General features: G+C 51.4%; 1 protein-coding gene across 4 annotated transcripts in view; it reads right to left on the bottom strand.

Annotated features, from left to right (window-relative positions):
- Positions 1-3,415: 3,415 nt before the first annotated feature.
- ATP8B2 (ATPase phospholipid transporting 8B2) overlaps positions 3,416-12,080 on the bottom strand; it is a 50,678-nt gene continuing 42,013 nt past the window's right edge. For 3 of the 4 annotated variants that reach the window (XM_061605810.1, XM_061605811.1, XM_061605809.1), the window contains exons 22-28: positions 11,494-11,677; positions 10,586-10,809; positions 9,926-10,009; positions 8,726-8,956; positions 8,182-8,320; positions 7,513-7,643; positions 3,416-6,722 (exon numbers count right to left, since the gene is read on the bottom strand). In XM_061605810.1, the coding sequence (XP_061461794.1) occupies positions 6,426-6,722; positions 7,513-7,643; positions 8,182-8,320; positions 8,726-8,956; positions 9,926-10,009; positions 10,586-10,809; positions 11,494-11,677 (1,290 nt within the window). In that variant the 3' untranslated portion in view covers positions 3,416-6,425. Of the gene's footprint in view, positions 6,723-7,512; positions 7,644-8,181; positions 8,321-8,725; positions 8,957-9,925; positions 10,010-10,585; positions 10,810-11,151; positions 11,228-11,493; positions 11,678-12,080 lie in introns of those variants that run through there. The other variant, XM_061605812.1, reaches the window with a different exon arrangement.

The following is a 12,080-nucleotide window of genomic DNA, read 5'->3' as shown; positions in this document are numbered from 1 at the left end:
GAGGGTCAGTCCCCAACGGCATCTCCAGGAAGGGCTGCGAGACACTCCCACCTGAAACCTTGGAGAGCCGCTGCCGGTCAATGTAGACAATACTGAGCTAAATGGACCAGTCTTCTCAGGCAGCTTCCGGTGTTCCTTTTATTCAGAACCACGTGGACTGGAATCTTGATTTTTTAGGAGGACAGCAACTCTATTACAGAGCATCTGCTTTGCATGTAGAAGGTCCCGGGTTCAATTCTGTGGCCAATCCACTTGAAACAAGAAAGAACCTCCAGAGAGTGCTGGTCTCCCAGCTCCCATCAGCCACAGCCTGCATGGCCAATGGCCGGGGGAGTTTGGAGTCCAACGTCTGGAGGACAGCAGAGGTTCCCCAGCACTGAATCTAAAGGATCAAATATTATTTAAAACCATTTCTGTACCGCTTGTTGTTGTTATGTGCCTTCAAGTCGATTACGACTTATGGCGACCCTATGAATCAGCGACCTCCGACAGCATCTGTCATGAAACACCTTGTTCAGATCTTGTAAGTTCAGGTCTGTGGCTTCCTTTAAGGAATCCGTCCATCTCTTGTTTGGCCTTCCTCTTTTTCTACTCCCTTCTGTTTTTTCCAGCATTTTTGTGGCTTCCTTTATGGAATCCATCCACCTCTCGTTTGGTCTTCCTCTTTTTCTATTCCCTTCTGTTTTCCCCAGCATTATCTTTTCTAGTGAATCATGTCTTCTGTAAAAATCGCAACAAGTAGGAGATGATGCAGTGGACTGTTATTTGCCCCAAACCCTAGAGAGACACAGCCAGCCAGATAAGACAATAATTGTCTCAGTGGTGCAGTTAGGTAACTTTTGGCCAGGTGTGGCTAACCTGTGGCCTTCCAGATGTTGCTGGACCCCAACTCCCATCACTCCTGACCATTGGCCATGCTGCCTGCTGGGGCTCCCCATCCCAGCTTTACACTTCTGTAAGTGCAGTTCAAATATGTGATCCCTGATAGGTTCCCCTGTATGTCTACAGCGCTGGTGGGAAACTTGTTGCCTCCAGATGTTGCTGAACTCCAACTGTCACCATCCCCCCTTGACCCTTGGACCTGCTGGCTGGGGCTGAGGGAGTTGGAGTCCACCAACAGCTGGAGGGCCACTGGTTGTCCACTCCTATTTTAGACTCTGGAATTAACATTCTTGGAGGTGGACACTTTTGATGGGCTTCCTTGACTGAGCTAGTTAGTCAGGATGGTCTGAGCTTCTGTTCAAGCCAGCTTCATAGTCATCAAGCCAAAACTGTAAGGGTGTGCCAGTCTCAACCCAAAGCACAGCCCCCACCTGCCCAGTTACAAGCTCAACAAGCTGTTGCTGGACTCCCTACTCCCATCAGCACCAGCCAGTATAGCCAATGGTCAGGGAAGATGGGAATTGGAGTCTAGCAACTGCTGGAAGGTCACAGGTTCCCCACCCGCCCTAGACATGTCCCAACCAATCAGGGGTCACATATTTTAACTGCACTTACAGAGGGATCAAGCAGGGGTGGGGAGCCCATGGTCCTCCAGATGAGAGTTGGAGTTCCTCACCCCTGTCCTAGACACATGTCTGAACCAATCAGGGATCACATATTAAATACATGTACAGATGTATTAAAACAAGGGTCCGGAAACCGGGGCCCTCCAACTGTTCTTGGACACCAACTCCCATGAGTCCCAGCAAGCATGGCCAATGGTCAGGGATGATATGAGGGCCACGGGCTTCCCCCCCCCCACTAAAAGGAATGCAACTGCAGTTAGCTGTCAAAGATATGGTCTGCGGCAAGCCAGCATGCGTCTCCACATCATGTGTGAAGGTAAAGCTCTCTTTCATCTATGCCCTCCTCCCCCAAAACATGCCCTTCACCCTCCAAGGCTGGGAAAAGATTGGCATTCCCCAGATCAATATAGCAGGCAGATCAGTTTATGCCGCAGGTGCCTGCCCAAGAAAGGCAGCCCTCAAAGGGTTAACCCATGTGCAATGTCTAACTTGGTCTTTCGCCCTGCAGCTGGGCGCTTAACTCATTCCTGCTCAGAACAGGGCTGCTTTCTTTCATGCACTGGAGAGAGCAGGACGTCAACTCAACCTGTGGCCCAGATGTCTTAATTTTAGACCGGGGAGGGGGCCTCTTTAGATCAGGGGGGATTCCTTTGTACCCTTATGGCTGTTTTTCACCTACAGCTCCCACCGGCCCCACTCAGCAGGGGCAGGTGAGCAACCTTCCCCAGCCCAAGGGCTGCAATCCTTTGTGGGCAACCTTCTGGGGGGCCCCATGCCAATAGCAGGGGGGGGCAAAGTAGGCAAATTTCACCCTTTTATCCATAGTTTACTTTTACTCACACCCTCTCTCTCTCTCTCTCCGTTTCATTCAAACAAGCAAGAGTGTGGTGATCAGAGTTCAAGGACAAAAAAACCTCCAGGAGGGTTCAAAGCCAAGCCAGCCAGCCAGCAGGGGGCGTGGATGGGGAAGAGTCCCGGGTGCCAGAGAGACAAGCCTGGAAGATCACATTCGGCACTTGGGTCTGCAGTTCCTGCTCCTTCATCGCAACAAGCGGCCCTCGCTAGCCTGATCTCTCTCGACTTCGATTCCTGCATTGTGCAGGGGGTTGGACTTGATGGCCTTGTAGGCCCCTTCCAACTCTACGATTCTATGATTCTATGACTCCTTTCGAAGTCGTCCCAAGTTGGCACACCTCCAAAACAGAATGTTTCCAAGGAAGCCCCTTTCTGGCTCCAGGCAACTGGATGCCATTTCTAATGTAGACTTTGTATGTTTTTAATTATATGCATTTTTATCTGGAAGCCGCCGTGAGTTCGTTTTGGAAAAATGGCGGGGTATAAATAAAGACAATAATAATAATAATATGACTCCCACCCACCCCCTGCTCAGTCCTCCATCTTTTTCCACGCACCGGTCAAAGATTTTCTACCCATATCTGTGTTGGCAAAGCAGGAGGTGGACCCTGCACCCCCCACCCTGGTTTAATTATGTGCAGGTTATGCGTGACACTCACACACCTACATTCTCTGGCGGATGGGAACATTTGATCACCTGGCGTACCTCCTTTTTTTTTTTTAAAGGAACCAAGGTTCTAGTTGTCAAGACGGCAAGGTAAAAGAAAAAAGCTGGGACAACCCACTGCAGCTCCTTTCCATCGCTTCCTTCCTAAAGATTTACAAAATTAAGAGAAAACCTCACTGATAGAGGCACCTCTCATTTAGTGAAAACTAAATGCCAGCTGAAACTATTTAAGTCCCGCCAACGTATGCCGACTACAGAAGTGATGCTTTACCGGTCGCAGAGTTGGCCGTCTGGGACGCAGGATAGATGTGCGACCCCTGCAAACCACCTTTTCCCCTTCGGCCTTTTATTTAAGCACAGAACGTAAAAAGACATAATGAAAGCCTTTTTCTTTTCTTTTTTTTAAGAAAATGCAATTTTCTCTTTATACCCATAAAATGATAACAATTCTGCCAAGTATAGAAATGTGTAATAAATTATACGGAATGTTCCTCGGTTCTTGTGCATGGCACGACTGCCCTGTTTATAAAGCGTCTCTTGCTTTGCACTCCCCCCAAAATATATGACAGTCCAGATCAAACCAGCATGCCTGCCCCCCTCCCTCCCTTCTGAACATTTTCTCTTTGGTATCGAAGTCAGACTCAGGTGAGACGGGGTGCAGCTGCTGCCTGAAGCGCGGTTGTCCAAAAACAGTCCCCTGCCTGTGCCGCTGAGGTCAGGATGGGGCTGGCGCTGGGCAACGTGACAGAAAACTGCCAAAATTGGCAATAGGGGAGAAGCTAGAGATGTGAAAACTGGGAGGGGAGACTTCTCATGAAGCTGTTTTTTCTGAAAAAATTGACACCCCCCTCACGCCTTCCCCCAATTTTTCCATTCCCCCCCCCAGCCTTCACATCTCCAGATGTAGGGGGCCAGCTCGAGGTCAAACAGCAGAGCAAGGGGGGGAAGCTTTGGCAGAATACCCCACACACACACACCCAAGTTTACAGGCTTTTCTCTATCCCAGCAGCGGTGAGGAAACTGCCCCCCCAAGCCCCCACTGTCCAGCCTGCAAAGCCGTTTTTACCACACGCACCTCCTGCACGCTCGACGTCATACGCGGCTGCGGTGTTGGTCAAGCCGACTGTTTCAGAGCTGACTCAGGGGCTCTGTGTGTGCATGGGTTATTCGACTGAGTCCTATGCAGGGTAGACCCATTAAAATGAACAAACCCAAGTTGCCACATCCATTAATTTCAAGGGGTCTACTTTGATCAGGACCAGCAACACCACCCTAGAGATGTATGCGTCAGGCGTAGGGAACCTTTGGCTCTCCGGCTGTTGCTCAGGTACAACTCCCATCATCCCTGGCCTTGCAAAGGCTGATGGGAATATAGCTTGGCAACATCTGGAGGGTCAAAGGGCCCCCCTGCCTGGCGTCTGTGTGATTATATTATAAATGCACACATACATGCCACACACACTTAAAATCTGCTGGCTAGGATATGCTTAAATATGCTTATTGGGGATTAAGCCAGATGTCACTCTTAACGTCATCAAATCCTTTCCTTGATGCATGGCTCACCGGCGTACCATACTGACGACCCTCTTTGTGCGGTAGAGGACAGCAGGCACATTGCATCCAACTTTTACTTTGAGCAGACCCATTGAAATGAATGGGCCTACATTAGTCACATCCATTCATTTCAATGGGTCTACGGCACTGTTCTTCAGCCATGGGTCCCCAGATGTTGTCGGACTAAAAACCCCATCGTCCTTGGCCATTGGTCAAGCTGGCCAGGGTTGATGGGAGTTGTAGTCCCAACATCATCTGGGGAGAGAAGGTGAAAAACCAGTGGTCGATGCTGAGTAGGACTGCCGTGGCCTGCAACCCACATGGCCTGTGCTCATCTTGTGAAGTGGTCCACGACGACAACTAGCCCCAAACAACCGCCACAGTTGTCAAAGCCTTTTTTGGCAGGATGAGCTGCTGTCGGGACAACGCCTCAACAAATTCACAAAGGAGGCAAAAAAAAATGGGGGGCAACAGCTCTGGGTTGCTCCGGAGGGCAGCTTGATGCCCTTCCTCTGGGACTGCAGCAGCCCTGCGCCTAGGATGGAGATGGGAAACCTGCGGCCCTCAAAATGTTGGCAGACTCCAGTTCACATCATCCCTGTCCATGCCACCCGGGGCCGACGGGAATTGGAGTCAAAGAACTCCTGGAAGGCCCCACGTTCCCCATCCTCAGCAAGCCCCAAAAATCTTTCCCAGCAAAACGTTCTCCCCTTCTGGTTAGCTCTGCTGCGTTCAGTGGGCTGCCCCCACCCCCAGCGGCACCTCTGTTGCGCGAACGCTGCTTCAGGACATGGGCACAGGGAAGGGAGGAAGTGGATGGTAAGAGGAGACAGCTCTTTGCAAGCCAAAGTTCTACATTATATAAAAATATTTTCTTTCTTTCTTTTCTTAAAACCATCCCGCCTCAAGAAGCAGTCCCAAGGGTGCAGACCAACAAGCAGGTTCTTCAAAGAAGGGGCAGGAGAAGCGAGCCCATGGCCTCGCCAAAACTCAAACAAAAATACGGGATCCATGTACCAGGCATCTCGACGGAGCTCGCAACCTCTTCTGGCCAAGTTCTTCCACGGCGCGGGGGTCCTGATCTCAGCGGGCACCAGGGTCTTCCAAGCCGTGCCATTTCTGCCTCGTTCTATATAAACTCTGCTGCTCCACGCCCTAGGAGCACCCACAGAGAACTTCCACTGCCAACAGGGCATAGAAAAAAAAGTCTTTCCCCCCCCCTTTTTGTAAACATGGATTCTTTTCTTTCTATATATATATATATCTAACTATATCTATATATATATTAAAAAGATGTATAGGTGATGGGGGAAGAGGCAAGGAGGTGGGTCAAGGGCGGGGCAAGGGACCCCCCTTTCCTCTTGGTGCCTCTGCATGAGGCTCCAGCCTCCAACGCACCTTTGTGTGGCCCAACCTTCTCACGCCTCTAGCCAGATACGTTCGTACGCAGTTCAGGAAAGTGATGTCCTGCTAGTTGGGTAGATATTACTGGATTTTTTTTTTTTAAAAAAAGGCCCCCTTTCGAGCAACAGTTCTGGGCCACATCACTCTCAGGTGTCTATAGTGTGTGTGTGTGGGGGGGGTTACACCCCGTTTGTCCCAGCCAGCCAGCAGGTTGTGTTGCCACTATACACTGGCAGTCAGATTTTTTTTTTTTTTGGTTGTACGGCAACAGCCTAGGCCTCAGGCCTACTCTTGAAGATCCATCTGGAAGGTTCCGCATTCCCACGGCAAGCACGGGACGGTGGCCTGTTTCTAGCATGAGGGGTGGCCTTTCCCCAACCCCAGGAGGCGGCAAGTCCCATCCTTTATGTGTCAGTCCATCGCAGCATCTCTCTCTCTCACACCTTCAGGGTCTTGTCAGGCCCGCTCCCGCTGGGACTGCTGGCGACGCTGCTATCGCCACCTCCACTCTTCTTCTTGCGGAGGGTCTCGATCCAGCTGGTGCTGGGCCGGCCGCTGAAGCTGGACAGGGCCAAGGAGCTGAGGCGCATGTTCTTGCCCGACATGATGAGTTCGCCGAAGCCCTCCTGGTGGGAGAAGGCGTAGCCTGAGCGGCGGGAGCCAACCCGGCCGACCCGGCCCATGCAGCGATGTTGAGTCTTTTGCTTCTTCCGCACCAGCTGGGTGTAGCGCACCTGAGAAAGGAACAAGAGAGGGAGACAGAGGGGGAAAAAAAAATCAGGGGCAAGATGGAAAAGATCTCTGTTTGCTCTCCTGCCTACCACCACTACTTAACGGGAAAGGCCTACACTGAGGCCAACTATTTCTACCACCGGTGACGATTTAGCATTAGCCGCCTTTTAACTGAAGACGATTCGGAAGCCATCGACTGGCCCAAAGTGCACCAGCCACGTTAGTCCCATTTAGTACTTGTATAACCAACTGCGATGTTTGGCAGTTTGCTTCTAGGACAAATTCAAGGTGCGCACGTAAGTGTTTAAAGCCCTAAACTGGGCTTGCGGAACCTCTGGCCCTCCAGATGTTATCTTTTGTTTCTAGAACACCTTTTGGCCAAAAAGGCCCCCAAGGCAGCTTACACACAAATAGAAAAACACAGACACAAAATACAAATAAAAACAATACAATTTACAAAAATTCAAGCCAACAAAATCCTTGCATTTGTAACAAGGAGCAACAGCTAAAAACCAAAAGCACTCGTCTTCCTGGTAAAGGACATAAAAATATCACAATAGCAGGGGTGAGGGGGCAAAGCAGGTAGACAAACTTGCCCCTTGGTGGTCCCAGGACAGTCTTAGTCCTGCAGCAGTACATCCCATGTTGCTGAACTACGACTCCCATCAGCCCAAGCAAGCATGACCAATGAGGGGGGGGAATGGGACAGGCAGGGTTTCTGTCACAGGAAAAGGCAAGGAAGTGCCCCCCTTCCTTGTGTTGGCAGCCCTCGCTGTCTGCACCCAAACTTACCGTATCCGAGAGCTCAGGCTTCAGGTCCAGCTTGAGGAAACGGAAGGCGACCACAGGCATGATGCAAACGACAGTGGTAAGGGCGATGGTCAGCCACACGGCGGGTTGGGCTAGGGTGTTCTGGGCATTGCCTGGTCAGCAGAAGGAGCAAGAGATTCAGAGGCTGGGGTACAGCCTGGACTCTAGGACCCCACTGGTCCCCTGAAAAGGACCGGAACTTTCCCATAGTGCATTGCCCTTGGTCAAATAGTAGAGATCTCCCATAATGCATTGCTTTTGGCCACACAGTAGCAATCTCTAACAAATGGTGGTGGCTGGTGCCCGCTGGGGCTGGTGGGATGGAAGACAGAGAGGGCCACAGCCAGTGACAGGCAGAGCCAACTAATTCTAGTTCTGCCCCCATCCTCCTCTCTAGAAGGGGCAGCACTCTTCCCATAACACACTGCTCTTGGCCACGTAGCAGAATCTTCCCATAATGCACTTCTCTTGGCAATGTAGCAGAATCCTCCCGTAACGCATTGCTCTTGGCCATGAAGTGGTGCTTCTCCCATAATGCACCACCTTTGCCAACAGGAAGTTTTAACCGCTCAGTGGCTAGGCAAAGAAGAGATGGCAGGCAAGAGAAGGAGGGAGAGAGAATCTTGCGCTTTATGGGGCCTTTGGACTTACCAACAAAACGGAACTGGTTGGGGAAGAGCTGGAAGAGGCCGTCGCTGTGCATGGCGAAGAGGATGGCAAAGTAAACAGCCAGGCTGCCCCAGATAAAGAAATGGTTGATGGCCGTCCAGAATCCTGTATCCAGGCCGATCTGTGGAAGGATTTGGAGGAGGAGGTCAGCAGAGCACCAGGGATTGGCAAGGGATAGCACAAGGGTCTCTTACAACATGCGCCATTGTTCTTGGAGAAAGGTTCCACCGACCATGTACGGAGTGCTTTCCCCTCAACACTGAAAACCCACCATCCCTCTCTCTCCCCACGGAGATTTAAGGAGTACAGTTTCCACAGCATGCCTGAACCCAGTGCCTCTTAAAGAGGCCCTCAATGGCTCTTACCCATGAGCCTCAGCTCCTACACTCAAGACAGAGCCAAGCCACCGCCTCTCAACTCCAATGCAAACGCTCCTGGGGCTCAGAAGCTGTTTCATATGTAGCGGCCAGAGACAGAAGGGGAACCCCAGGGCCAGCAGGATATTGTCTGGGGCAGGGCAGCCTACCTGCACACTGACAACAATGACGAGGGAAGTTGCCACAGTGACGGCAAAGGACTGGTAGTCGGCGAGGTGGGCATTGTCGCTGAAGACCCCATATGGGATGAAGAACATGAAGACGGAGGTGTAGATCCCTTGTGCAATACAGATGAAAAACTCCCGCTTGTTGAAGAGGAGGTTCAGCTGCCCCGGTTCGTACAGCTTGGGGTATTCCAGACTGCGATGCTCAGGCACGTCCTAGAGCGGGGAACGGGAAGGGGGACCGTTCAGGCCTAAAGTCTTTGTCACCCCAAGAGGGGCCTGCATGCTGGTGCCGGGCATGGCCAAAACATGGGCGTGGCACCAGTGGCTCCTGGAAGCCGCTCCAGGTTTTAGTCCGACCTTTCTAGGACTGCCCAAGGTGCTTCAGCTCCTTGAAAGTTCAGACTAAAACCCGAAGCAGATTCCACCGCCCCACTGGCATGGAACCACCAGACACCGCTGCTTTATACTGAGTCAGACCATGGGGTTCATCTAGCTCAGGGACCACACATGAACCACACTTGAACATGTGTATAATATATGTGAGCTTTAATAGTTGTAAAGCAGGGCTGGGGGGCATGTGGCCATCCAGATGTTGTTGGATTACAGCTCCCATCATCAGCCAGCATGGCCAATCAGGGATCACATATCAAACGGCCGTGTCCTAGACACGTGTCCCAGCCAATCAGGGACCGCATGTCAAATGCACTTTAATATGTGTGTAATATGTGTGCGCTTTATTAAAGACGGGCTGGGGAGCCTGTGGCCCTCTAGATCAGCCTTTCCGAACCGGTGTGCCTCCAGATGTTGTTGGACCACAACTCCCATCAGCTTCAGCCATTGGCAATGCTGGCTGAGGCTGATGGGAGTTGTGGTCCAACAACATCTGGAGGCACACTGGTTGGGAAAGGCTGCTCTAGATGTTGGGACTACAGCTCTCACTGGCTCCAGCCAGCATGCCCAATAATAGTCAGGGATGATGGGAGTTGTAGTCCAGCAACATCTGGAGAGCCACAGGTCTGGTCTGCTCTATGCTGATTTGCAGTGGCTCTGTAGGGTTTCAGACAAAGGTCTTTTCCAGCTCTCCCTAGAGGTGCTTGGACCTGCTGTGCGCAATGCAGGTGCTCTACCACTGACCCCCCCCCCAGCCTTATGGTGAGCAGAGGCAGAATTAACAGGACTGACCTGGTCAAAGACACCCATGGCGAGCACAGGCAGCGAGGTGTAGACAATGTTGTACAGCGTGATGAAATACTGATCGTACACAGTCTTCGGAAAGAAAGGTAAGAGAAATCAAAAGATCAGGAGGAGCACGAAAGGCTCTTAGATGCCAGGCTCATAGTCTTTGCTGCCCCCTACAGGCCTACTGGGGTAAAGTTGGAATTGGCCGGGACAGGGTGAACGTTTCAAGAATGTTTTCCAGTGGCATTGAAGGGGGGCTTTTAGATGCTCCTTGCAGAAACATCCACCCTGTTCAGTTCCTGTGTTCACCCCACTGTTGCTCTACCAACTTCATCAGCCCTCAGTGATATTAAAGCAGACTGACTATATAGCATGGTGATATCGTTCCACTCTATCAGGGATCACACACTGAAAGAGATAACTGGTGTGACTAATCCAGGACACCTTCCCCTCCCCTCAAATAACTTCCTTTGCCTTCAGTGATTTAATCATATAGCCAAATTAACTGGCTAGATAGCTTTGTGACATCATTCCCTAACCCCGATAGGTTGAGCTCACTCATGTGGGATTAATCCAGGAAAGAGAACAAAGCAGTAGCCAGGAGGAATCCTGGGCTTCCTTCTCCTCCTCCTCTGCTCCCCCTTCAATTCCCCGGGGTGTCACCTGGGCAGAGAAACCGCAGAAGAAGCCGAACCAGAAGTGCACCATGGTGAAGGCAAAGTTCTTGTAGAAGAAATAGCAAAGGAACTTGCACATGCGCAGGTAGGACCAGCGCCCGTGGACCAGCAGGAGGCGCTGCAGGAACTTGAACTGCGAGAAGGAGTAGTCTGAGGCCAGCACCGCCTGGATGCCTTCCTGGCCGCTGATGCCGACGCCGATGTGGGCCGCTGCCAGGAGTGGAAAGACAAATTAGGGAGGCCAATCTCAGATTCCCCGCTCCCATCTTAGAAAGAAACAAAAAAAAACATTCAGTAGTTCTTTGCCTTTTTTATCCTCTAAAACGGGTGGGGAACATTTTTTCAGGCTGAGGTCAGCATTCGCTTCCGAGGGGTGGGCAGGGCCGGAGGAGGAAAGCAGGGCCACTCCATCGGCACAGCCAATTGACCAGCAACTTTTGGCTCTGCGTCTCCTTGAACTTTTCCTCACCCCCAGCTGGTCATCGGAAGACCTCGCCTCTGATACACTTGCAGTTAAGTCTGCTGATTTCCTCCTCCTCCCGAGTGCATTTTCCTTTTGTGTCGTGCCTTTTTTTTTTTTTTTAAGGCTTTAAGCCTGAAGGGCAGCCCCTGTGTTGATTTTAGTGATCTGCAAAGCAAAAAACAAACTAACTTCTGGAAGCCTTCCCACCCTCTTTTTTTTTTTGTCTGAAGAGTGGAAGGCATGGTGGGGGAAGGGAACGCTTTAAATAAATAAGCGAACTGGCCTGATCCAGCTGCAAGACTGCTCTTACGTTCCTACGCAAAGCCTGTGCTTGACTGCACGCCTGCTCTGTGCAAGTATGAATTTATGGAACCACATTAAAAAAAAAGAAAAAAGGAAACCGCTGGGAGAGTTCACAGCCGAGGACTCACTCTTGATCATGCTGACGTCGTTGGCCCCGTCGCCGATGGCCAGCGTGATGGCTTTCTTGTATTTCTTCACCAGTTCCACCACCTGGGCCTTCTGTAAGGGGGTGACGCGGCAGCAGATGACGGTTCTGCAGGCGCATGCCGTCTCCAGGAATTCCAGCTCCATGTCGGCCTCCAGGGCGTGGGCCTACAGGGGAAAGGAGAAAAACTATGCGTTGGGGGCGCTTTTGCGGCTCCTGCCAGAAACCAAGCTGGGGGAAGCAGATCAAGCCAGGGGTGGGGGGAACCTAGGCCTTCTAGACGACGCAGAACTACAACTCCCATCAGCCCGAGCAAGCGTGGCCTGGGGCGATGGGAGTCGTAGTTCAGCAACATCTGGAGGTCCAAAGGTTCCCCACGCCTGGATTAGACTGTTTTGGAGAGGGCAGGCCTGCCAATGGTGATCCAATGCTGATAAACAAAGCAAACTTCCATGTGTGAGAGGATTTTACCTTTGTACAGAAGGCTAGTTTCTTGCTATAGACACTCATACATCTCTCTCTGTATTCTCCACGCAGACAAACCAAGAGGCCTCATCAGCACTGTACATT

Source organism: Rhineura floridana, chromosome 22 (assembly GCF_030035675.1).
Source record: "Rhineura floridana isolate rRhiFlo1 chromosome 22, rRhiFlo1.hap2, whole genome shotgun sequence".
Taxonomy (NCBI): domain Eukaryota; kingdom Metazoa; phylum Chordata; class Lepidosauria; order Squamata; family Rhineuridae; genus Rhineura; species Rhineura floridana.
This window is presented reverse-complemented; position numbering and strand designations above follow the sequence as displayed.